This window comes from Phyllostomus hastatus, unplaced genomic scaffold (genome assembly GCF_019186645.2).
Source record: "Phyllostomus hastatus isolate PE091 unplaced genomic scaffold, TTU_PhHast_1.1 phas_contig_150, whole genome shotgun sequence".
NCBI classification, from domain to species: domain Eukaryota; kingdom Metazoa; phylum Chordata; class Mammalia; order Chiroptera; family Phyllostomidae; genus Phyllostomus; species Phyllostomus hastatus.
In genome coordinates this window covers 19,521,368-19,547,688 of record NW_025333611.1, presented here as the reverse complement: position 1 = coordinate 19,547,688, position 26,321 = coordinate 19,521,368, and the positions used below count along the sequence as shown (strand labels likewise).

Below are 26,321 nucleotides of genomic sequence, written 5' to 3'. Positions count from 1 at the left end.
CCTTCCTACCTTACAGGTGGAGAAGAGGTCCAAATCGGACAATGGATTTACCAGCCTTGGGTAAACTCTTCAGTAACAAGTAATTAAGTTATTAGGATGATTACAACTGTCACATAGGTGTGGGTCTTGTTAAAGACACCAAGTCCTGTACTGTAACCACGGGAAAGGCACAGCCAAGCAAGAAAAGGGAGAGCCAGCTTCTGCTCAGGGACTGGGTGTGAGCCAGGGCGCGAGCAGGGGGTGTGGGCCAGGCCAAGAGAAGGGGGGTGTGAGCCAGGGCTCGAGCAGGGGGCAAGTGGGCTGGCCTGGTGGCATTACCAGGCCACGCCCTCCTCTCTCCAGGTCGGAAGCTCCAGGACAAAGTCACAGGAACTTAGCAGAGTCCCCTGAGAGGCTTGCAGGGGGCTAACAAACACCCTAATTCCGCCCAAAATATCGGAGAGGTTAAACTGACGTTTGGGAGCCACCCAGTGAGAGCGACCTTGACACACTAGGATATGTTTAGGGAATGTGCTCACACCGAGCAAAGGACTCGCTGCCACCTTCTACAAGCAATGGCTGCAGGAACTAGAGCTCTTCAGCCTGGAGAACACAGGGCTTGTGAGGGGGCACAGAGTCACGGTGGTGGCAGGCAGCCTGAGTGTGTCACGGGGAACAGATGCTCCATGTGGCTGAAGGCAGAGTGTGGGCTGAGCAGTGGAAGCTCCAGTGGGTGGACTATCGGGTGGAGCCAAGGGAAAGCCATCCGACAACCAGAACCTCCGAGCAGAGGCGCCGGCTGCAGCAGGAGGCAGTGAGCTCACTGCCACCGCAGGCAGCCACAGGGGCTAGGCACTGGCCCCGGGGACGCATGGAAGGAGTTTCCGACCACGTACCTGTGGCTGTCCGGCTACTCCCTTCTTGCCCGTGCCTTCCACCTTGGGTGAGCCCAGCTGCCCGCAGGCATCCTCTTTGCCGCCGCTCATCAGCAACTTCTTGAGCTCCATGTTCTCCTCCCTGGGTCGAAGGCAAACAGAGGTCACGTGCTGGCCCTGGGTTGGGGAGGCCAGGGGCCTCGGACCTACTACTCATCTGAATCCTGGGGTGAAAGGACCGGGGGGAGCCCTGAAACCTCCCTCAGCTGGAACCAAAAAGGACATCCTTAAGCCACGTGGGGGCAATCTGTGGGCCTCCCTAGAAGTCGCCAATCAGCAGCAGGGTTTCCCCAACGCTGGGATGCCTGTACACAGAAGATCTTCAGGACACAACCTAACCTGCATTGAATAACCCTGGGCCACACTCTGGTGAGGAAAGGACATCTTTTCCACTTGTGTTTGAACCTCCCATGTACAGGAAGGGAAAGTCGCAGTTAGTAGGTGCTAAGCACCTCTCCAGCACTCCCCAATCTCCAGCTCAGAGCCTTCAGTGGGCAACGTACTTTGCCAGAATTATGAACACCCTCCCGTTTCACTGCATTTATTGCTGGAGTTATAGTTTATTTATGAGAGGTAACGCAGTCTTCTACTTAGTCTAATGAAAGCTTTCCTCGTAACAATTTTAAGTCAAAAAACATGGTTCGAATTAAAGTAAATTCTTAAGTAAATAATAAGATAGGTGATACAGGATGTAATGAAAGTGGTGACACAGATTTCAGGTGTGACTGGAATGTGGAAAGTGTTTAAGTTCTATTTGTCAGCTGGGTTTCCACGTGACAACAGAGAAACAGAGAGGTAAAGTGGCTTTCCCCAGGTCACACAGCGGGGTCCTGACTCTTGCCCTCTAGTCATGAGTCTTTCCTCCAGCCCGGGTTTTTGGGTCCATGGATGGAGTCCTTATAGCTACAAGACTCCAACTGCTTAGAAATAAATAAATGCATGCAGATTAAAAGTGGACAGAGGCTCAGTAGTTGCTCATTACTCCACCTGGACCTCACGCACCTGTCTCTGAGACTCAGTCTCCCTCCACACAGCGAGGTCACGGTTTAGCCCGCATGACCTCAAAGGGCCCTCCGAGTTCTGACGGTCAAGATCTGTGCTTCTCAAATGTGATCCTGGGCCGGCTCACAGCAAAAACCTTTCCAAAGGCCCTCTGGAAAATGCAGATGCCTAGATCTTGCCTCAGACCCATGGGCTCAGAATCTTGGCAGAGCAGGGAGGGTGGGAGTGTACACCTGTATGCCTTCCTGACCCTCGGTGACCCCGATGCATGATCAGGTCTGGGACTCACTAAGCCCTGACTGTTCTCAGGACAACTGCAGAACAGAATGATGACCAGAAGGGGGAGCAAAGTCCCCAGCCCTCTCTCCTACAGCTAACCAGCAGCTGTTAGCTTAGGGGCAAGTTCCCAAGGAAGAAGTGCAATCTGCACAGACCTGCTTCTGAAGTTCTCAAGACACTTTATAAACAGACACTCCCCAAGGTACCCAAGGAGAAGAACCAAGAGGCATCCAAAGCAGGGCCATGGGCACAGGCCCCAGAGCCCTCAGCAAGGAAATCAGTGCCATGCACCACCGCCTCCTCCTGGCCATCCCACTCCTCACCCCGGCTCTGGGAGCCTGGACCTACCGCAGCCTCTCAGCAGCCTGGTCCCGCTGTTCTAGGCCCTTGTCCAGTTTGGCCTTCAGAGCCTCATTCTCCTTCCGGAGCTGCTCACACAGGGTCTGCAGGGCAGAGGGACAGATGAGGGCGAGGGAAGGGAAGGGGTGCACCCCTAGTGCAGGTTGATGCTGGAGGACAGGACAGGGGCTACAACCACAGTGATGGTGCTGCACCGTGTCATTACTGAGTTCTCAATCTTTCAACAAATACTCAGTGAGCACCTAACCGAGCCAGCTACGTGACTGGGTGCTCTTTCACTCACTGTGTCATCGGAGTCTCACAGCGTCCCCAAAGCTACTACATAATTCATCTCTGTTTTCAAAGTGGGCCAATGCAGGTGAACTAATTTGCATGAGGTTGCACAGCTGTTAAGAACCACCAAGGGGATTAAACTCCATCTGGCAGGCCCTCACCTAGTCTCTTTCCCTGCCCCCCTTCCTCCCCCAAACGCCCTGTAAGAGCAGAGAAGGCAGTTAATGGCCATGAGCTGGGCAGGGGGCAGAGACTCTGAAATTTACCAGATGGTCCACCTGTTCCCTTCCACTTCCATTTCCCCAGGGCTCAATGCAACCACGTGACTAGTTCTGGCCAAGGAATGTCAAGTGCAAGGCATGTGCCCTTCCGGCCTCTTCTCCCCAGTACCTGTGGCTGCCTCACATTCTAAAGGCCATGAGATAAGTGGGCCACTAAACTAAATGTGGAGCAGAAACAAGGCATTCCCTGCCATGTGGAACGAGAGAAAACTTTTATGTTCTCCGAAGGGATTTCAGAGCAGTTTGGTTCGCAGGAGAGACCTGGGAAGGCACTGAAGCCTGAACCCGGGGGTGGTCAGATAGGAGGGGTCCAAGGCGAAGGGAAGAGAAAACTACTATAACTGCTCCCACTGCCAGCAGAGGCCTTGTACCATACCCGGCCTGGACAATGTCTGTCGAGTAAACCAAGAAACAAGTCAACGAATGAATGAAGAGGAACTGGAGGAATGCGCCTCTACCCACAGGTGGGGCAGATACCCAGCATGCCACAGCCCTGGGCGGGGCCTCCAGGGAACAGAATGTCCTGCTCCTGGCCACTGAGGGAAGTTCAGGACGTGGCCTCACGTGTCGTCCACCCTTCTAGGCTAGAGGGCTGTTTCTTCCAAGTTTCTGGGAAAATGCCCCAGGGCACGACGCAGCTGATGGAGAAAGGTCGTCACAAACGTCATCGCGTCCCGTAAAAGGGGCTGAGAGCTCACCTGTGAGTTCGTTAGTTTGTTTGTTCATTCATCCATTCATCCGTTCACCAAATGTGCATTAAGCACCTATTAAGTGCCAGGCACTGGGATACACTGACGACTATGACAGACAAGGTACCTGCCTCTCTTGTGAGGCTTACAGTCTAGAGGGAAGTGCAAGGAAAAAACCCACAAAGTAAACAAACCACCTAATAAAATAAAATTACTATAAACTCTAGCAAGAGCTAAGAAGGAAACCAACAGAGAGGCCTGATACAAAAAATAGCAGAGGTTGACAGGACTCCCTCTCGAGGGCTTTGGAATACGACAGACTGACGTTGAAATCCCAAGTGCACCATCTACCAGCTGGGCAACATTAGGCCAAAAAAAAAAAAAAAAAAAAAAAAATCACCTCTCAAAGGCTGCGTCCCCACCGGTGAAGTGGGAATAATGCCTTTGCTCCCTCCCTCTCCCCACCGATCTGCAGAAAACCAGGCGGGGCCTTTGCCACCTGCCCACATCCCCGGCCTGAGGGTACCCTGACCATGAAATATGCACTGCCAACCCCGATTTCCCAATTTCCTTCCTCTTCCTCGTTCCTCCCCACAACTTCCTTACCCTGCTCCCCACCCCAAACAAGAGGCCCAAAATCGGCCCCCAACGTCAGCGTCACTCTCGGAAGTCCCCAGGGCACCCGGGGTTCCCAAGAAGAGCGGGAAGAGGTGGAGAAGGAAGCACACTGGCCCGTCCCGGGGACCCTCCCCAGCCGGCCTCACCTGCAAGATGGAGGTGCGCTGCTCATTCTTGTGCACCTTGGAGGCCAGCCGGTTGAACTCAAGGGCCATGCGGCCCAGGTGTGTGAAGAGCTGGCTGTGGTCTGGCTCCTCTGCGCACACGCTCAGGGTGGTCTCCAGGCGCTGCAGGTGCAGCATCAGGTTGCTGTCCTCATGGGGCAGGGGGCCCAGCTCCTGGTGGGGGGAGGGGGCAAGCACCATACTTTAGCAGAGGCTGAGCAGGTGTCGCTGGCCATTCTCCCTCTGCTTCCCGATTCCTCATGACTCAGTTTCCCCCTCTGATCCCAGCTCGGCCCAGGGAAATTCTCCAGTTACACAGGTTCCCTGTCTGGGGCTGACTCACAGGGCAGGACCCGGGGCTCCCAGGCCACCAGCTGGCTCGCCAGCAGTGGAGCCATTCTCCCTCCTCCCACACCCTCCTCCCACGAGTGGGCCTCGCTGAGTGCCTGAGGGCGGATCACGCATCGTGGGGCCTCAGAAGCCTCCTCTACCGAGAGGACACACACCCTGTCCCCTTCTCTGTCTCTCAGGGTTCTCAGGAGGGCGAGCCGGTAAGTGGCAGCAGCAAGCCCACGAAAGGGGTCTCACTCTAGATACAGTCCTGCCTCTTGGGCTCAGGGAGTCCTGACCAGGGGGCCACACAGAGACCGGAACTGCCTGACTTTTACATCTATACATGTGTCTTCTGGGAAACGGCCCAAGCATTCAACAGCTTCTCAGAGGACCCAAGACTCAAGACAGGTTAAGAATCACAGCTCTAGATATTTCAAAGACTCCCAATCCAGTAGACTATATAAGCAAGAAGCACACCGTGGGCAAGACAGTCCAATTTCAATAATCAGTCAATCTCTCTCCATCGCTCCTGTGCCTAAAACAACTCTTCCAGAGACAGCACCTCAGTGTGCCAACACCGCACCTGCAGGTCCACAGTGGCACCTTACAGCTCACCACCGCAAGCACAGCTCCCCGGCCACCACCTGAGACCCCACCGTCCTCTGGTGGAGGCCCCTCACCTTCTCAGGCTTTGCCCCCCGTGTCCCTGTGCTCATCCTCCCTCGCCCTGCCCACTTTCAGCTCCTCTAGCAGCACCCCCGGCCCTGAACATGTATGGAAGTTTCAGGGGGGCTACGGGGAGCCTCAGGGTCCGGTCTGGGAAACCAGGGTATGGGGGTAAGGAACTTGCCCAGAGTCACCCAGTGGGTCAGTGGCAGAGCCAGGACTGGAACTTAAGCTTCTTGAAGTTCAGTGAATGCCTGTGGAATACCGCTAGCACCTTGTTCTAATGGGAGAGAGCACTACTCCTCCGATTCTGCATTCGCCCCTACTGCCCCTCCTCACAGAGGACTGCAGGTGGCGAATGCTGCTCTATTTCAGGCTTGAGAATCGCTTCATCCTCTAATCTGTCCAATTAGCCTACACGTGCCTGGGAGGGCAGGGCGGCCATCTTTTCTTTGCTCAGCACAGACTAGGCACATGGTGGGGCTAAGGAGGAACTTATTAGTGAGATGAAGTTACAGGTCCAAGGTCATAGAGCAAATACTTTCTGAGCAGGAGGTCCTTGCTGTCTGTGCCAGCTTCTCAGAGAGAGCCCTCAGGGACAAAACAGGACAAGAGGACAGAAGTTTTGAGGAGACAAAACACTGGACCATTCTAATAGCCTGCACAAAAGGTAAATCACCTGCCACACGCTGCTCTGGGCCTCCCTGACCCTTGGTCTCCCACCCGGGCGGAAGCCCACCGGCCCCGAGGCTGAGTCATAGTGCACGGAGGTGCCCGGAATTCAGAGAAAGCCGGCGGGGCTGGGGATGTGCCCAGGCTTTCACAATGATCGGGCAACTGTGTGACCCAAGTAGGGGAAGTCACCAGCAAGGGATTTGCATAGGCGAGTGAGAAGCATCCCCTGCTCGGGCCCCCCATGTATCCCCAAGTGACCCCAGAGTGCCCCAGGGACCTGAGCGGGCCGTGTGCCTCTCGCCCAGGGCAGGTGACTGAAACAGAGAGGAGACATGGGATACGCCCAGGGATCTGCCATCCACTCACCACTGTGTTTCTGGTGCGGCCGCTGCTCTGCGGGGGAGAGCTCTGCTCCTCGGCAGGGACCACTTCAAATTCGGACGAGGTGCCCTGTGCAGAAAGGGAGTTAGGGGCTGCCTGGGAGAAGGACCCCTCGCCCCTTGTGTGGGAACCCACAGCTGAGAGCAACAGGGCAGGGCAGAGATGGAGGGACAAAATCTCTTCCCACATCCAGGTCAGCTGGGCAGCCCGTGTGTGGAGCTGGGCTCCCCGGCCATCACACCCCAGTTCACCGGAACCTCGAAGCAGGGTTCCCAACAAGTCTGCCCACAGCCCACCCCCTGTGAGCTCGCCTCCCCTCTGTGACACAGGGAGACTGGGCCAGATGATCTTAAACCACTAGACTCTAGGGCCTTCTTTTTTTTTAATTTGCGCTTTTAAAATATTTTCAGGAGCTCCAGTACAGTGACAGGGTTACAACCCCTTGACTAGACGAGGAAACTGAGGGCACTCAGTGCAGAAAGTAGGGACTGAACCCAAGGCCTGCAAAGCCCACATTCCTGCTGCGGCACCAGAGCTGTCTCCCAGGCCCTGGCGCCCCCAACTGGTCACCTGGAGAACACAGATGTGGTCAGTGTGGCCACTGTCAAGTGGTCCTGCACCAACCTTGCCAAACCCACTTGGGATAAATCCCAAAGATGTGTCAACTAATGTGGGTATTTGCAGGATTCATCCAAAACCAGGATGGTCCAGGGTTCCCGGTCTTTTTCTCATTTCTCAGCCACTCCAAGCAGAATGCACTCGTTACCAGATGGGCCGATGGTCCCTGGGAACCAGCGACTGGCTCTGGAGTTGCTGTGGCACCCCGGAGTGTGACAGCGAACAGGGAAAAGCCCCGGTGCCGCCCCTGGACTATGAAGGCGATGTTGGCCTCCCCTCGGAAAGGGCAGGGGGGTGAGCATGGCCAGGAGGATCTCCGCTTGAAGCTTTTGCTGAGCCTCACGGCCACCAGGAAGCCAGCTCTGAATCTTGGCCGTGCCCTAAAAAAATCTCCCTTCACTTCTATCCTTCCTCTGCTGTCTCCCTGACCTGGGAAAGTGCTCCTCTCACTCTGAACCTGATCCATAGGGTGACAATGCCAAGTGACACAATCCCTGAGTCCCTTCCGACCCCAGGACACCAAGTGCAATTTCTCAAGGCAAACCCGTGCCAGACAGTTTCTGAACCCCCGCGGGAGGTGGGCTCGCCGTCACGCCCACCCATTTTCCTCACGCTGGCCAGTACACACTCCACATCACGCAGCTTGGTGTGCTGGAAGGACTGCTTGTGTGCACCAGGGTCTCCCTGGTGATTTTAACTGTGACCTTCATTTAAACGTGGGGAAACCACACCCCAGAGAGGCTGAGACTGGCTTGCCCAACATCTGCCAGCAAGTCGGACTCTGGGCTTCCAGACCCCAACCCTCTCTGGTCATGCCCTTGTATGTGTCAAAGCGACCTTGAAGCCCAGGCAACTTTCGGCCAGGACACCAGATGCAACTTACACTGGACGGAGGTTTCTGGACGGGCTCTGGCTTGTCACTGGGGTGTGCAGGGCTGGTAGGGGGTGCTGGGACATTCGCATCTTTTCCTAGAGAATTGAGAGAACGTAAATGAGCAGCAGGGGAGGGGAGGAGCCCGGGAGACATCTGGGAGGTATTCCCACCGGGGCCAGGGAGCCTGGGGTAACGACCAGCCCTGGAACCACGGGAACAGAACCTGGGCAGAGAGACCATCGTCCCTGGACTTGCTGGCCACTGCTCCTTGCTACCCGGGACCTGCCTCAGTGATGACAGGGAGGACGGTTTACACTCAGCGAAGTGTTATTGTATTATCTCAGCCAATCCTCACGGCAGCTCTGAGTTCCCAGTTTAAAGGTGAGGAAACCAAGGCCTAGAAAAGTCACCAACTGGCCCTCAGACACACAGCCAGAGACTGAAAATCCAGGACTCACACTTGGCTGTCCCTCCCGGACCCCCTGCGGCTCTTGTCACAGGGAGCCCCTGGAGGGCGGCTGCACACCTCACCCAGAGATGGATCTGGTGCCAAGCCGGGGCTCAGACAACATGGCCGAAGGGAGAAGCGGAGGCTGGATACGCCCACCGACTGGACCCCGAGGTCATCACTTTCCTCCACTTGTGCATTCAGCTGACGTGACCACCAGCCAGGTGGAAGGCTGGCACGCTGGCCTGGGCCGAGTATGCGGGCGGGGCTGCAGCAGGAGGCCCCCCGCCAAGCCCCATGTGTGCGACCTCTCCCCAGAGCCCCAGGCCCTGCCCTGGACTCAGAGACACACCAGAGGACTGTAACCTTTAGTCACTGTCGGCACTTGCCACTAGCGGGTAGCACATGTGCCCTTACACCTGAAATACACTGTGGGAGGATAAGAGGCAAGTCCAGATTCTCCCATGGGCCTCAGCTTCCCCAGCTGTAAAATGGAAGGAGGGGGGCCAGGCCAGAGAACCTTCGACTCCTATGCCAACCCCGAGGGACTCTAAGTAGATGCCTAGAGCGCTCTGCCTGGCACACAGTAGCTGCTCATTAAACATCTGCTAACTAAATAGGCTGATAAAGATGCTGAGGTCACATCCCGGGTCCAGGGGATTGCTATGGTCCATAACTAGTGTCTGCCAGGGTCTCCAGAATGCTGAGTCACCAGCCATTTGGGGACAAGAACATTCTGACATCTCACCCCAAGCATGACTGGGGGCAGGGCCTGCGGCCCAAGGGCAAATGAAGGAGATGTGGGCTTCTGAACAAGAAGGCAGTCCCCTGCTGAGGGTTCAGGGAGTTGGGAGTGCAGGGAAAGGGCGAGGACACCCCGGGGTCCCCTTGGACCTGTGAGCTCGGGCAGGTGGTCAAAGGAGGCCAATGTGGGAGACAGCGGGGGGAGCGGCTCATTGTCCTTGACCAGCTCCTCTGCCTTCTGCCGCAGCCGGGACGCTTCCATCTGGGACTCCTCCAGAAGTTCCCCTAGAAAGAACGGGGAGAGGAGGAGCGAGAGGAGTTAGCTCTGTGCGCAGGTTCTCCCCACCCCACGCCACTGAGCCTGCTGTGGCCTGGCTTTTGACACTCCAGGCCCTGGACCTGACTCCCACCATTGTCTTGTAGGTCAACTGGGACATACGTCATTCCAGCCCACAACCAGAAACAGGCCGGTAAGGAAGAGGGCCCTGCGATCAGGGAAGAAGGAGTGGAGGGGAATCTAGAACAAACTCCTGGCCCCGGGCACCCTCTTGCTGCCTCATTCCCCCCCGCAGTTGGCCGGGACTCCACAGAAATCCAGGGCTCTCTGAAACCCACCATCAGGGCCCAGGGGCCACCCTCAGCCTGCACCCACAGTCAGGGCCAGTCTGAAGGGACGAGACCCTCATTAACACCAACCCCTCTGGGCCTCAGCTTTCCTTCCCCCACAAGTGGAGAAGGGGCGGTTCCACTCCTTTTCCCCCAATCTGCCATTCCAAGCAGCAGTCTGCGATGCAAGAAGAAAGCATTTGGAAAATTGGGGAACTGAGCTCGCCCCCAAAGCCTAAGACTGGAGAAGGTGGCAGCAAGGCAAAGGAAGAGTCTTAGGAGTGTGGAGAAAAGAGAGACCCCTCTGCACAGGGAAACAAACGGGTGTCTCTCAAGGAGGAGACGGCGGCATCGGAGCTGGTGCTGACGGACAGGGAAGACTCAACTATGCGGTGCAGGTGGGGCTGCTCTGGGCGGTGGGGACAGTTCGAGCACAAAACAGATCAAGGGCCCTGCTCCGGCCCTGCTCCGGCGGGACTGAACCCCGGTTGCCCTGGAGATATCAGTTCTCCCTCTCTCTGGGGCTTCTGGGAGACAAGGCCGCTCTGTTTCCACATCCACAAAATGGGCCTTCCAGCTCCCTACTCCTGGCCCCACACCTCCTCCTCAGCCCCTCAAGGTGTTCTGAGTCCTGTCCTCATGGTTCCGGGGTGCTGGGGACTCAGGGCTGGGAACGCTGCCACCATTCTACAGAGGTGCCTGAAGACACAGCTGGGGGGCAGGAGCCAGCACAGGGCCAGGAAGGACAGAGGGGGACGTGGATGGGGGCACATGCCAGCGGGCGGCGCGGGCTACAGGGAGGAGGCTTGCGGGCAGAGTGCAGGGTCTGCTTTACCTAACATCTTTATCCCTTGCATTTTTTCCTTTAGTCGGGAATTCTCCTCCACTAGGCGCTCAAAAGCTGCAGACGCCTCTCCTGGAGGCACGCCGCCCCCAGGGTCGTAGATCCGGTAAGGTCCTCTCCCTTCCATGAGGGTGGCTCAGCCCCTGCCGTGGTGCCCGCCTGGCTGTAAGGACAACAGCAGGAGATCAGGGGGCTGGCCAGACCACTGAGGGGCCCCAGAAGGCAGGTCCCATAGCCCAGAAGAGAACACGGCACTCCTCTGGCCACAGTACCGCAGCACAGGACAGTCACCTTCTTTGATCTGGATGCTCTGCCTCTATTAATGCAACCTAAGAATGGCATCAGTTTCTTTCAGCAGCTTACTGCACGGCTGGCTCATTTGGAAAAGCAACCAACTGTGAGGTGCAACACGGATGGGGTACAAGAAAGTGCGGGACTTGGAGTCGAAACACTTGAGTTCATGTCCTGTCCGTGGGGTCGAGGACAGGGACCCCGCATCACAGCATCCCCAGCACCCGACACAGCACCAGCTAGGCAATGAGTACCCCACAAACACGTACTGCACAAGCCAGTGGCCTGACCATTAACTCGCTGTGCAATCGCGGGCAGTCCCTTCCCCTCGGAGGAGGGGAAATGAAAGTCTTACACTGAATCAGTGATCTTTAAAGTGAAATGCTTATGCCCTAAGGGATAAGCAAGTCAATACAATCCAAAGTTCCACTTACACGCGCACGTCATCTTTTTTATAAAGAATAAGAAAAAACCCTGACCATTATTTAATAAACTAATTAATACTGGCAGCCTCCTCCTTCAGCCTCACACCAAGTATGGTCTGTCCCTTCTGGTTCTAATGAACAGATGGATTTTCCACCAAACCCCTCTCTGCTTACACAGTAAGTGTTTTGCATTAATCTGTTAAATTTCATCTGCTTTCTTTCAGTTGAAACCACTCAGCAAAGTGATTTCAGAATCCTAGTTCTATGGCTTAGTATAGAGAAACTTCTTTTTTGCGTTCGTTCATTCATTCAACAATTTTTTCATTGAGCACCTACTCTGTGCTGGACATGAGTTTGGGTGCTGGGAAGTTACCAGCCAATAAAACAGACAAAAATCCCTCATGGAGCTTACATTCTAGTGGTAGGGATGATAGATAGACAGACAGACAGACAGACACAGACAGTCAGACATAGTATTAGGGGTGATGAAAATGGATACGGAGCCCTGGCTGTGGCTCAATGGATTGAGTGCAGGCCTGTGAACCAAAGGGTCATTGGTTCGATTCCCAGTCAGGACACATGCCTGGGTTGGGGGCCAGGTCCCCAATAGGGGGCACACAAGAGGTGACCACACACTGATGTTTCTCTCCCTCTCTCCCACCCTTCCCCTCTGCCTAAAAATAAACAAAATCTTTTAAAAAAAAGAAAATGACTATGGACAAAAATTAAACAGGAAAGCATGTGGCAGGGACTTCAATCGTAAATGGAACTGTCGGGCAAGGCCTCACGGAGAGTTATTTCAGCAAAGACCCGACGGGAGGGGAGGGAACCAGCCACACAGACATCGGGGGAAGACTAGTCCAGGAAGACAGAGCAGTAAGTGCAAAGGCGCGGAGGCTGAAAAACCCATTCAGCCACCAGCACCACAAAGAGCTTCCCCAACACAAAAGAGTTCCACCAGACCTCATAAGGACTTGGGGCCCCGAAACCTCCCGCCAAAGATCACCACCCCCAGGGCAAAAACTCTTTCAGTCAGGAATCCCCAACGGCCCTTTGCGCGCCCACACAATGCTCCCCGATAGAAAAAAGTGAAAAAGGACTAATAATAACGGCCACCATTCATGAATGAATCATCTACTTGCCAGGCACTCACTTTAAACGCTTCAGGTCCATTACCTCAGGTCAGCCACACAACCGCCCTAAAATACACACGCCACTGTCTTCGTCTCATAAGGGAGGCTTAGTGAGGTGAGGGTTACCTGGCCAACAGGTGACAGCAAAGATGGGAATCCCACTCTGCCTAAGAAAGCTGGGTTAACCCCCTGCCACCTCGTACAACTGCCCCCACAAGATGCAGGCAGAGGAGTCCAAGCCAGTTTGTAGGGTGACACGGGGCTATTAGATGCCCTCTAGGCTAGTTCCCTTGCCTTGACGCACAAGAAATAAGCAGGATTTTGTCCAGAGGTGCACAAACAAAGTTCTGGTGAGCGGGACCCCTCCTCCAAAGACTGACGAACAGAGGAGATGCACACACACTTGGAAGGCTCCCACGCCCTGCTGGGCCCCACGGAGGCAAAGGACAGCTGCCTGCCCGCCAACACGAAAGTCGCCCGCTCAGCTCAGTGGGTGGGGGAGGGGGCCTTGTTTTGAACTTGAAAGGTCAGTGCTACACAGCAGAAGGCGGCAGAAGAAAGCCCTGACCTGTTCACTGAACGAAGAGACGGAGTGGGCGGAGCCCTCGGCACAGAGCCTGGCCTACAGCAAGGTAGCGAGATGCTGGCAGATGCGGGGGCGGGGAGGGTCCTCGCTGGGTGCTCCCCCCTCTGGCAAACACTCACAGCTGCTGTGGGCCGACGCATCTGACTGCTGCAAGCACCTGTGCCTTTGAGAACGTCTCGCTTTTCACTTGGAAGGTGGGCCGTGGCTGACAGCGGAATGCAGTTCAGGCGGCGGAGACTGAGAGCTGGACGGGGCTCGTAGCCACCTTCGGTGGTAACTGGGGACGGGAGTTCCGGATCCCGCCCACCACTCTACACCCACCCCAAGTGGAACTGACCGGTGCCATGACGTGGTCATTTGGGTATATGATTTTTGCTTCATGTCTGGCTTGCCCAATAGACTGGTAAGCTCCATGAGAACAGTCCATCTGGTCTACCAGAGTATCTTCTGGGTGGTCCAAAACACGGCCTCGATAAATCTCGATTCAGAGCAGAAAGAGGCAGGACCAGAGGAGCCCCTAACCCTGCCCCCGCTTCCTGGGAGGCCCTGTGCACACACCCCAGGAGCCTGGCCGTGACCCGCTGACCAGAGGCACTCTGGCCGGCCACACACTTCTGGAATCAGGGCTGGCACAGCCCTGCGCCCTGAGAGGTGCCCAGATGTTACCGGGAGACACAGCAGGATGCAGGACAGAGGAACTGAAACCCCATCTCCACATCCTCCAAACCACACAACACTCAGGGCTCTCCCTCAGCACCGGGGAGCTGATGGGAAAGGGGGTTCAGGGAGGCAAAAGAGGGGGCAGGCAGCGCTGTTCTCCCCAACTCCAGCCTCAGTGGGAAAAGAACAGGCTGCCAGGCAGTGGGCAGATGGAAAAAAGACGGAACTGTCTACCGTGAGAAAACCCTCCCTGGAGATCAGAGGATTCACCCAAGGGAGGGCCTGGACTTCTGGAGGAAAGAGAGACAAAGAGAGAAATGGGGAATTTCCACGTCCTGCTGACCTCACGCCCAGATGGTCGTCAGCAGTTCCAGGATGACTGCCGGGCAGACGGGAACTCGCCTCCTGCTCAGCACGGTTTGTGTGACCTTTCCTGGAGACAGGGATCATTCCCAGGATGGCAGGGCTGCACAGGAACCTCCAGGCCAGCGAGGCCGAGACCACCCCTGGGTCAGTGTCCAGGGACTCTCTGGATGGGGGACTGCGTTACCACCCTCCCCTGAGGCTGACCTGCTCTGGTCACAGCCCCCGCCCCTTGCCTGGGTCAGTGTGGGAGGAAGCTCAGCACCTAGGGTCCTGGGGCCCTCTGACTCTCTCTCATGGTATGAAGGCCGCCAGTCAGGACCAGAGCACAAGGACCAAAGTCCCCAAAAGTCAGGCTGGAGCTGGAACCAGAGGGCCCCCGCTCTCTCCCCAGCCTGCCCAGTGCCCCACCCCCGTTCCTGCTCCAGCACCGGGATCCCACTGCAAAGTAGAGGCCCCGCTCCACATTCCTGTACAGTCTAGCCTAGACTCCGTATCCACCTGGGCCTGGTTCCCGCAGCCACAGATCAGCAGGTGAGCAGCTGGTGGTGAAGAGGCAACCAGCTCAGACCTTCTTCCAAAAAAACGAGACCTCAGCTGGGGGCTGGGGAGGATGGGGGTATGGGGTGGGGGGGTGGGGGCGTTCCCACAGCCAGCCCTGAGGGATGCTGGGGTGCCCACTGGAACCAGAAAGGCCTGGTTTGGGGGCAGAAAGGGGCCCAGACAGACAGGCCAGGCACAGAGTGTGAAGACAGAAGAGAGTCTGTTGAAACCAAAGAAGCCACCAGCCCAAAAAGAGGAGGGGGGGTGGCAGTGTGACAGGCGGCAGCTACGGGAACGGGGGCATGGGCCCAACTCGCAGCCCCCACCCACAAAGAAGAGGTTTGGAAAGGTGAGATTCAGAATTAAATTTACATCCCAGCTTCTGCCCTGAAATGCTTCAGCCCTCCTGAGACTGTCATGTGCTGTCACCAGGAGAGGGGCTCCCAGACCCCCAAATGATAGGCATTTACATAACCAGTAACATGTGCAAAATACCTCGTAGTTTTCCAAGCACTGTCTTTCCATCTGACTGTCACACAGCCTTAGGAGGAAGGCAGGACTGAATGATGTCTGCTGGACAGATGAGGAAACTGAGGCCTGCTGAGGAACTTAATCAGTCCCATCTGATGCTGCTGGGCCCTGGCCGCACCCTGGCGCCAGCAGCCCCTATAGCCCTGGGGGGAGCGAAGCTCTCCCTGCCCCGGAGGGAAGGAGGGAACAGTCTGGGCAGATCTCTGATACTGCGAGTTGGGAAGTCACAGTGGCCAACGGTCCCCTCCCCCAGCAGAGACGAGTGCTTCCAGGAATTGCTAATGGGTGCAGGTGACAGAGAGGTGAAGGACAGGGGTCTCCAGACAGGAAGGCACAGGACAGAAAGTCAGGGGGTCCTGGTGTCTACTCTGCTACCCATGGCCGTGGGTGAGCCTGTCCACTCTCTGCACCTTAGTTCCCTTATGTGCACAAGGAGGAGCCTGGCCTGCGGACTGACTGGGACCCAAGCCCTGGCAGCCTGCAGCAAAGCCGAGGAAAGACAGGGGACTCAGCACACTGGAGATAACATGGCCTTGGCGTCAGGAAGGAAGGACCCAACCTAGGCGGAGCTAGGGCAGGGGTAGAGGAGCAAGCACGCCCCCTGAGCGAGAGTCCTCCTCCTGGCTGCTGCTCCTGGGGCCTCACCTGTGCTTGTCTCGCCCTAGTCCCAGCTCTGTCTAGCCTGTGGGCTGCCATGATACTGGACCAGTCCCTCACCTCTTCTAAGCTGCAGCTGCCTCATCTGCAAATTAGGAATAATAGAATCTACCTGGTATCAGGGTAAAGAAATTAAATGAAACCACATGTATACAGTTGGAAGGGAGTTCTCACTTCATACTTCCTCATCATTTGGTTTATTTAACAAGAAATGTATTCATTTTATAATAAAATTTCCAAAATAACAATAATGTCTGTATAGTACTTGGCTAAGTACCTGGTGCATAGTGGGTTCTTAGTGCAAGGATGAGGCAGCCCCATAGCTGGGCCCAGCTGATTTAAGGGCCAAGTTTCCCCCGCCCCATTTATTCCTTCTTTTAACAAGTTTCTAGGTTCCTCTGCAGGCTCAGCACGCTAGGTCATGGCATCCACCCAATGCCTGATAACTTCAAATGGCCGTTACGCAGGGACACTGGTTCGATGCCATAACCAGTGGAGATGCAGGTACGGGGAACCCACGGACCACAGGGCCACACACACTCATGCAAGACTGAGAATCATCTGAACCTCATTTCCTTCAGCTGTGAATGGAAACAGCCTTCAGTCCCCCCAGGGATTAGAGGGAGAGCGGCATCATGAAAGCAAACCAGAAGCAAGAATCTGTTCCCACACATTTCACGGTCAGGGACGCTGTGGCCCCAGGCCCACCCATCGAAGAGCAGGTTGTACCCTCCTGATGACTGTCATCGAAGACACAGCACCTACTTCAGACGGAGTGTCCTCAGGGAGCCCACCCTGGCATCCTTGCCAGTGAGGGCCCAGGGTCTTAATAAGCCTTTGCCACCAATCCAGCAATAAAGAGGCTGCTGGCGCGGACCGGAATGTGCGGAGCTGGGGCTCAGAAATCATGGCATCTGGTCACGGTACCCCAGGGCAAACACCATCCCCTCACCGAGTCTGTTTCCTAAAAGGAGGGGTTCGCTACAACAGCAGTGATGTAACATAGTGGGGAGATCAGCGACTCTTTAAGGCCCCTTGCAGTTCTCACGTTCCAGAACTTGCAACTTATTATCACCCCTTTCTACAACCTTATGATCTTGAGGAGGTGACCCTCTGCAGCTTCAATTCCTCCCAACACCCGGGTGGATCTCCCTGAGCGGAGAGCCACCCCAGCCGGCAAAATGCTGTAAGGGGTGTTGTCGCCTCCCCAAGAGCAGTGAGAAACTCCCGGGTAGTGTCTGCAGCCCTTCACCAGGTCCTCTCCTCCTCTCCTGTGTCCTTCTTCCTCCCCCTCCCCATTCTCCCCTCCCCCGACTCACCCACAGAGGGACCCCTACTGCCTCCCCTCAGCCTGCAGGACCCAGGCTCCACACCTCCAGCCTGGGGACAGGGAGATGGACCAGGGCCATCAGCCAGCTGGAATCGCTGCAAAAAAAGACCAAGGAGCACCTAACCGAAGCTGGGAGAGGGCCTGACGGGTGTTAAGTGCTCCCATGTGCCAGGCCCTGGGCAGTATCATGATGTACATCGCCTCACTTTCCTCCCACCTCGGAGATAGAAGTTACTGCTCCTGTTTGCCAGCAAGGAAACCAATCCTCTTGGCTAGACAGCATTATCTGTATTTTTCAGACAAGAAAGCAGATTCAGAGAGGTTAGGTGACTCGCCTAAGGACACACAGCTGCTTAGTGGAAGAACAAAGAGTGGAGCCTCCATCCGGGGACTCCAACAGCAGTGCCCGTCCCACTGGCCTGCACTGCCCGAGAGGCAGTGGACTGAAGCTCAGGGGGAGGATGCCAGTCCTGCCGTGGCTGTCTGGACGTGCCCCCAGGCTGGCAGCCCCACCTCTACGTGTCTCCAACCTTGTATGCAGTCAGGTCCCAGGCTGCCCTTCATCACCAGCCGTCACCAGGGCTTAGAATCTTGGGCTGGAAGGAAGCTCAGGGCAAATTCAGCCCTGTGCCTGTCCAGTCCCTAGGGGAGCCAAGGGACTGAGGCTGATTACCTTTAGTGACTCAGACCTTCCCCCTCCCCCAAGGAGCCTCCCCTGGGCAGCCAGCACTGGCTGTAGTCAGGCCGCTCCCAGTTCTGCTTCCACCAGCCCTTGCTCTGCCTCTGGGGTCCCCGGGAACACGGAGCATGATGCCTCTCTTCTCCGTTTCAGCCCTGAAGAGATCTGGACCCCGCAGCATTCTCTTGTGGCTGCTCAGCCCTTGTTCCCCCCGCTGTTTCCACAGGGAACAGCTCCCAGACCCCTCCCTCTCCACCCACTCCCCTCCCCCTCCACCTCCTCCACCCTATCTGTAGCCGGTCCTGAAACAGAACGCGAACACAACACTCCAGGTGCGGTTTGCCTGACCAAACAGAAACTTTCACCTCCACCCTTTTACATATACTGTGTTTCTACTGATCTCACCTAGTAGAAAAATATTAGTTTTTCTTATAGCTGGGCCACCCACAATAAAGCAAGTCTTTTCTCAGTGATGTCAACAAGCTGCTCGTGTGCCTGACTGGCTGAGAACAAAGTTCCCTTGCAGAAAATATGCTTGAGGAGGTTTCAGTTATCTGAAGGGCCAGAGGTAACTGACTGAGTAATCCTCTAAGAATCTGCAAGTCTTTGCATCACTGCACACATGGGCTGCACAGAAATGTGCACTGTCACATGCTCTGCCATAGCAACAATGTCCCAAATGTCCATCAAGAGGGCACTGGCTTAATAAATCATGGGGCACTTATTCGATGGAATACTACACACCCACTAAAAAGAATGGGGTGGAATGCTTTGCAACAATGCACAAGAAAGATGCCAATAAAATATCAGTAAGGAAAAAAAAAACAAAGTATGGATTTATATGTGTAACAGGGATTTTTTAAATAAAACACTCAATTTTGTGTGTGTGTGTGTGTGTGTATAAAAATCTCAAGTATTCATAAAAAAGAAGGTCCGGAAAGATACACACCACACTACTACTAGTAGATAGCTCTAGAGGAGAAATTGGAATAGGGAACAAGAATCAAAATAAACTTTTATTTTACCTATAATTTTTATTTTAGCTCTTTATAAAGGAAATCTAGTCCTTTCTTTTCTTTTTTTTTATTCTCACCTGAGGACATTTTTTTTTCATTGCTTTTCAGAGAGAAAGGGCAAGTAAGAAACATTGGTTGGTTGCCCCCTGTATGCACCCCAACCAGGGACTGGCCTGCAACCTGGATATGTGCCCTGACCGGGAATCAAACCTGTAACCTCCCGGTTACGGAATGATGCTCCAAGCCCCTGAGCCACACCAGCCATGGCAGTCCTGTTCGATTTTTTAAAATTAATTTTACAATCCAATGGGGACAGCGCAGGGGAGAGGAAGAAGAGAGCAGATGACTTTCACTTTTTACTTTTGTATTGATTTGAGTTTTTTGGGGTTTTTTTTTTTCCCTCCAGTGAGCACATGTTATTTTGTAACTTTTCAAAGAGAGAGGATTGAAAAATAATTTTTAAAAAATGTACATGTCTTGATAAGGTCGGAACAATAGGGCAGGCCTGCCGTTTTGGCACCGATGAGGCCGGGGGGTGGGGGTGAGCGCCCCCGCACCGTGTCCCTGCCTCTCACTCGCAGGCAAGGCGACAGGGCTGTGATCACAAACCAGAGTGGAAAGTCCAGGAGCAAGTTTTCTAGTCAAGGAGTTTGGTGAGTGAGGAGTTGGCAACGCCAGGGGAGAATTTCAGCCTGGAACCTGCCAGAAAGGACCTGGTTTCGGGAAGGTCAGGGCTGGCCCTGTGGTGGCAAAGACGGGAAGAGAAGCACCAGACTTTGGATGACCACTCTCAGCTGGGAACAGGTGCGAAGCTCCCGACACTGGCTGTGCTGGAGAGGAAGCTGGGTCCAGACAGGTGCAGAGGGTGGTTCAAGGCCACACAGTTCCCAAGGGACACAGTGGAACCATCACCAGCCTCCAGCCTGTGCTCCCCATGGCCAACGGCCCTCTGAGGAGCGCTAGGAAGGCACCCAGGGCACCCCGGCCCGCTTTCCTGCTCCCCCACGCATGCCTCCTGTCAGCTCCTGGGGTCCTCGGTGCCACACCCCATGACTCCCCTCCTAGCAGCTGGGACCCCAACCGGCCCAGAAGGACCTCGACTACCAGCTGCAGGGACAATGGGCATTTTCCCAACCTTGGGAAAACGTGGTTGGGGAACTCCGCTGTCCTCCTGTCTCCCAGGCCCCGACATGCCCGGAGCTGGCTTGTCCAGCCCTGTAACTGCATCCCCCGCTCCGAGAGGGAGGATGACAACTTTTGAGAGTTCCTTTATACCAAACAGGATGGACAAGAGGTTTAGTAAGTTCAACTCCTGTCTCTGCTCCCCAACCAGGTGACCACGAGTGACCTCACTTTCCCTGTTTGTCGCTCTGGAAATGCGGAGAGGACCGACTAGAAACCAGGTAGCTCTCTGCAGAGTTTGAAGTGCTGTCCCAACAGGAGGCTGAAGGGCTAGCAAGGGGACAGCTGGGCAGGGGTGAGACCTCTCAGGTAAAAGCCAAACACATCTTGTTTTAACAGCAAAAGCTGGAAACTACCTAATGAAACAGAGAATGAGCAAATATAATGGAGCAATTTCATGCTAGGGAGTACTCCACAGCCATAAACAATGAATCAACCTTCAGCGACTCCGGGCTAGAAATATCAACCTGATGAATCTCACAAATACATGAAAGCAACACAAGCGAGTTTCAGAAGAATACACAGTGTGACAGCACTTAAGTAACGTTTTAAAATATATGAAACAATACTACATGTTGCCCAGGGGGGCCTACACTTACAATGAAACCAGGGAGAAACGCAAGAGAATAAACTGGACATTATGAGCAGGGAGAAGGTTCAGGCACACAAATGTGTCCCAGTGCGTGCCCAGGGATCGGCATGCCAATCCCTGCGTCTGAAAGACCCCTTCCTCTTTTCTGGAAGTGAATGTCGCTGTCCTCAGACCCTCTTCCCAGGGGCCGAAGGGCAGGTAGCACTTGCAGAGGCCAAAGTGGGCGTGTGGAGGGGCCCGGGCTCCTCAGCCTTCTGACGACACTTGGCCGCGATGAAGGCAGAGGGCAACGGCCGGCGGAGTGAGCCCTCTCCAGTGTGGGTGGAGGCCAAACCAAAGGCCCCTGACTCATGGGCCAGCCCCCCACGCCCGCCCTAAAAATACCACCTCTGGCCTCTATGACTCCTTGGTGACAGGACTCCCACAGCACCCCTCCTCCTGTCCCCCGCCCTGCCCCCAGTCCATCTGTCTGGGTCACCCAGTTCAGTTAGCTGGCGCTCGAGGCCATGGCAAACAGACTCGGGCGAGGTCCTTGGGAAGAAAAGAGCTCCCCGAGGGGGCAGCCGTCAGACAAAGAGCCAGCTGCTCCTCAGGCCACTCACCCGTTCCTATCGGAAGAGTGACTGTCCTCGGCCAGTCATTCGGAAAACACCAAGAACTTCCTTCAACCTGTCTCCAGGGGCTGGGGAGCGTCTCCCTGCCTCCCTGCGCCTTCTTTCTGGCAACTCTCCACGGGACCCCACACACCCTCCCTTCAAAGAGGGCCAGGGCAAGGAGGGGCGGTGGTGCAGTCTCTAGACACAGGAAGGGTGGGCACAGCAAGGCCTGGCACAGCAAGGCATGGCACAGCGGGACGAGCTCGGAAACTGCCGGAGGCCCCGCGGCTGGCCTGCAGAGTTCTGAGCCGGAGGAGGACACCTGAGACACCAGCAGGGCACTCCCGTCGTCCCGCAGCGGGCACACCGAAGCCGGCACAGCGGAGAGGCCTGCCCGGGGCTGACGAGACGGGAGTGACACACAGAGAGGAGGTGACCCGGGCCTTGGGGTGGCCAGCTGTGCCCTCTCTGCCACACCCTGCTGCCACCCTGCCTCTTTCCTTCCCTCCCTCCCCCAACGTGGTCAGGAGAGCAAGGAGGGAACAAAGAGGAGTGGGAGAGGAAGGACTTTCACAAAGCCCCCTCCCCTCTCCCACAAAAGCAGGCCATCTGCAACAACGCTCGGGGGCTCCCTGCCAGGCGGAGCGCTCCCTGGCTCAAATGGAAGCTGGAGGATCACCTGCTGGAGTGCCAGGTGCTGCACAGGGCATCTGGGGCGAATGTCTTCTGAGCCCCTCGCACATTAGATAAGTATCCACTATGCCGACCAGAGACGGAAAGGCGCCCGAGACAAAGCGAAGGACGCCCTAGCCAGAGAAGGCCTGGCACAGCCCGCAGGTGGCAGAGGGTCAAAGGCAGGTTATCCTGAAGCAGGGAAGAAGGGACCACCCTCATCTTCCCCAGCTGAAATCCCTTCGGTATCCTTAACATCATCAACAAGGTCAGCAGTGGGTATTTATTGATGGCTTAGCCGACGTCAGCCCTGTGCTGAGTGCTGGACACGCACTGTTTCATTCATTCGCACCACTCCAGGAGGTGACACTGTGGGCAGAGAATCCCATGGATGACGAGGCAGAGGCAGTGACCACCCAGGTGTGCCAAACTAGCAGGGATGTCCAACCTGAGGCCCAACACAAAATCGTAAATTTACTTAAAACGTAAGGTTTTTTTTTTTGTAATTACGGGTCACAATGCATTTAATATGTGGCCTATGACAGCTCTTGTTCCAGTGTGGCTCAGAGATGCCAAAAGGTAGGACCCCCTGTGAGTCTAAAGCGTGCATTCCGCACCAGGGTTCTCAAAGAGCCACCCGGACCAGAAGCAGTGCCGCCAGTGCCCTCCAGGTCAGACGTCACGGAGCACAACCCACCCAACAAGCCACCCGAGTGATTCTGATGCCAGCTGAAGTTTGCCAGCTAAGTGCTCTGATCACTTCCCAGAGCTGCCCACAGGGAAAAACTGACATGTCTCTCTGCCCGGAGGTCAAGGCCACAGGGCTTTTCCTACTCCAGCTCCTGGGCAGCTCCCCCAACCCAGCAGGGCCTTACCCCAAATCCACGGCCCAGGCCCCACTCTGCATCTCATCCTCTTTCTGGGGCCTGGGCTTGGAGCCATCTCCCTCCAGAAGCCCCCTGCCCACCTGGTGCCCCCAAACTGCTTCGAACCCCAGTCAGACTTCCTGCCGGGCACTTGCCGGCACACGGTGGCTTCCAGACAGTGCTCAGAGCACACTCCTCCCCTGTCCACTCCCAGGTCCTCAAGGGCAGAGTCAATTCCTCTGCGCCTGAGCATCACGCCACTTTCACAGCACCGGGCAGGAGGGCCATCGGGAGGTGTTTGGGGGCTGTCAGAAGGAAAAAAATGCTTTGGGCAGCAAGGTCCGGTTCTCACCCTGACTCTGCCACCACCTCCCCGGGACAAGGGCCTTCCCATCTCAAGGTCTCCGTTTCCTCACGTGGGAAATGCACCGTTATTCTAGTTTCTTCAATTCTGCTCACCCACTGAACAAAGCCAGGGGAGCCTTACTCTCGACACTCTTGTCTAGTAGCAGAGATGCGCACAGGAAATTAAAGAGGACGCACCCTTCTATCCTGGGAAGAGCAGAAGGTAACAGACAAGTAAACACTGCAATTACCATATGCCAGACACTACATTCTACACATATACCTTCTCAGTCACAAATAAACAAGATTATTGCAGAGCAGGGCAAATGTGTGAAAAAAAACAACAATAGTTTCATGACAGAAAGTGAAAAAAGGGGCTACTTTGCATAAAAAGGTCAGGGAAGGCCCCTCCAAGGAGGTGACATTTGAGCTGAGACCTGACAGGCAGGGAAGAACCAGCCGTGGAAAGAGCTGGGGAAAGGTGTTCCAGGCAGAAGGAGCGACATACAAAGGCCTCACGGAAAGAACAAGCTTGGCAGGGAAGGAAAGCAGGTGCCACGGCTAAACTGCAGTGAGTGCAGAAGTAAGGGAGCACCCAGTGGTACCCAGACAGGGAGGCGGGCAGACAGCCTCTTACAGTGCTAAGGTGTTCAAATCGGGTGGGCCCGACCCAACCCAGTACATCCGGGCCCAAGTCACAAGCAGCACTGGGGGCAAGGGTGTGAGTCAGACCCCACGGCTTCCTGAGGCCCCAAAAGACCTGGTGTGGGCATAAGGGTGGGCACGAACCCTCAGCATGAGTGCTGCGCCATACCCACGGGACACCCACAGGAGGGGGAGAAACAGAGTCACCTAAGCATATAAAACACAGGACACTCATGGCTGTAGCTTCCAGAGGGACATGATCAAGTGCTTCCACGAAGTACCAGTCCCTGATCACATTATTTTCCCGGGACACAGCCAGGGCAGGAGCCGTGGTCCGTGGAAAGGAAACAGGTTCCAGGGTTCAACGCTTACTAGTCTGCGGCAAGTCTTAACCCTTTGGGGCCTCAGTTTCCTCATCTGAAAATTGAGGCTCCTAACAGAGATGATCTCCTAGGACTGCTGAAAAGATTAAATGAGATGCTGAATGTAAAGCACCGTGCCTGGCACACAGTGAGTGTTCACAAATGTAAGCTGTTATTACCGTTACTGGTTTTTCACTGCCTCATCTCCCTCTGCTGTAAAACAGGGATACTGATACATCACAGCATTGCTATGAGTTTGTACTAATAAATGTGCCATCCTACAATGCAATACCCATTGTCAGGAATCAAAAAAAAAAATTGAGTCTCCTTTCCTGATCTCTCATCAGATGCCAAATTCCCCTCGACCATACCTCACTGTTTGGAAAGTGAGTAAGTGCTGCTTAAATTCCACTTTGACTATACTGTGAAGTAAAAATGATGCATTAGGAATCCACAGATTCCCCTGCACCGTCATTCTGCAAAGGGGTGGGGATGGATGTTGCTGATTCTTCTGCATCATCCACAAAAGTCCCGCCTCCCCCCCCACACCCCCCCGGAAGCAAAACACAATCTGTCAGCCCAGTCACACAAAATTCCCACCCACTCCCATACACACAATTAATGAATGTAAAAATGCCTTCACTTCCATACACATCACCGCATGCACACAAATATTCTAGAGTGGAAAAGTCACCCATACATAGAAACGCCACACCCCAAATCACTCCCTGAAACTCACTACTGCTACCCTGCAAACGCACACAAATGCTGTCTCCCACACTGTGCAAATAGGCTCAACAGGGCAAGGACTCTGGAGCCGAATGCCAGCTTCCGAAGCCGAATGCCAGCTTCCGAAGCCTGGCTTTGCAACTCCCTAGCTGCGCGACCCCAGTCTCCAAGTGCCTCGGCTGAAAACAAAATAGGAATAATAATAATAATGCTCATTTTGAAGATAGATGTGACAATTAAATGAATTTAATGCATGTAAAGGGTTTAGATCAAGTGCTTGGAAAGTGTCCAATGATGGTTATTATTCTCCTCTTCATTACCTTTGCACACTGCTTCCAAAACTGGTCTCCCACTCTGTAAACAGACTCAGGCCCGAATACTCCCTGCACCGGGATGGTGTACGCCGCCCACAAGCTCTGCGTTCGCTCGCTCTCCGTTTCTAGGCGTGCTTAAGTATGCAGTGCGCACGCGCACCCACCACCCTCCGCGCGGGGCAGGGTTTCCCCACAGAGCTGGACCCCCTGCCCCCAAGCTGTCCTCGGAGGCGCCGGGCACCCTGAGACCTCATGTGCGGGAGCCCAGGAGCCAAGGAGCCCAGGCCACCAGGCCGGGCCTGGCCCCGCACTCCTTGTCCAGTCACTGAACTGCCGGGTCTTAGACTCCCTTCCTCCCGCTCCATCCACAGGCCCTGCCTGCTTACCTGAGGATGAGGGCCTTGAGGGACAGCGCCCCACTCTCCCGGTCCAGCCCCAGGTCCACGGACTAGGTAGCGACCAGGCCGGGCTCCGGCGCCGCAGCTCTCCAGTAGCTCCTCCAGGGAAGGGGCTGGGACGGGGAAGGGGCTGGGACGAGGAAGTGCCCGGCGAGGGGGCCGGGCTGCCCCACCCCTGGGAAAGTCCCCGGAGATTGACAGGCCGATCGTCCAATCGCACCGCATGGTCCGGACGGGCCCGCGGCCAATAGGGTGGGACCCAGCGAGGTAAACAACCCGAACGGCAGCCGAGTGGCCGCGAGTATCCAGTTCCACAGGCCGGCAAGTTCCCCAGGTCTGGGCAGCTCCCGACCGCACTCCCCGCCCCGGAAGCCTCGGGCTGTGGAATGAGGCTACGGCCACCTTGAAAGCCCAAATTTAGCGTGGAGATGAGTTGCGGGGACCACCCCACAACTTCCTGTGCGGATGGACACCAGGCTAGAGTGAGGGGGATGCTTGCCAGAAGGCACGTAAGCCCTTGGAGCTAAGCCAGAACTAAAGCCCAGGGCCGCAGAGTTCTGTGCAGGACTCTCCCGGACCTCCTAGCAGAGCTCATGGGAATTCCGAGCTGAAAGGACCCTTCAGGACTGTTAATACT

General features: G+C 55.4%; 1 protein-coding gene across 6 annotated transcripts in view; it reads right to left on the bottom strand.

Annotated features, from left to right (window-relative positions):
• The window catches only part of TNIP1 (TNFAIP3 interacting protein 1), a 39,782-nt gene extending 13,936 nt beyond the window's left edge, over positions 1–25,846 (bottom strand). For 3 of the 6 annotated variants that reach the window (XM_045819105.1, XM_045819121.1, XM_045819126.1), the window contains exons 1-8: positions 25,673–25,843; positions 10,761–10,932; positions 9,470–9,604; positions 8,137–8,222; positions 6,621–6,704; positions 4,563–4,754; positions 2,544–2,638; positions 876–996 (exon numbers count right to left, since the gene is read on the bottom strand). In XM_045819105.1, coding sequence (XP_045675061.1) covers positions 876–996; positions 2,544–2,638; positions 4,563–4,754; positions 6,621–6,704; positions 8,137–8,222; positions 9,470–9,604; positions 10,761–10,896 — 849 coding nt within the window. In that variant the 5' untranslated portion in view covers positions 10,897–10,932; positions 25,673–25,843. Of the gene's footprint in view, positions 1–875; positions 997–2,543; positions 2,639–4,562; positions 4,755–6,620; positions 6,705–8,136; positions 8,223–9,469; positions 9,605–10,760; positions 10,933–25,292; positions 25,312–25,672 lie in introns of those variants that run through there. The other 3 variants (XM_045819114.1, XM_045819113.1, XM_045819131.1) reach the window with 3 other exon arrangements.
• Positions 25,847–26,321: the final 475 nt, after the last annotated feature.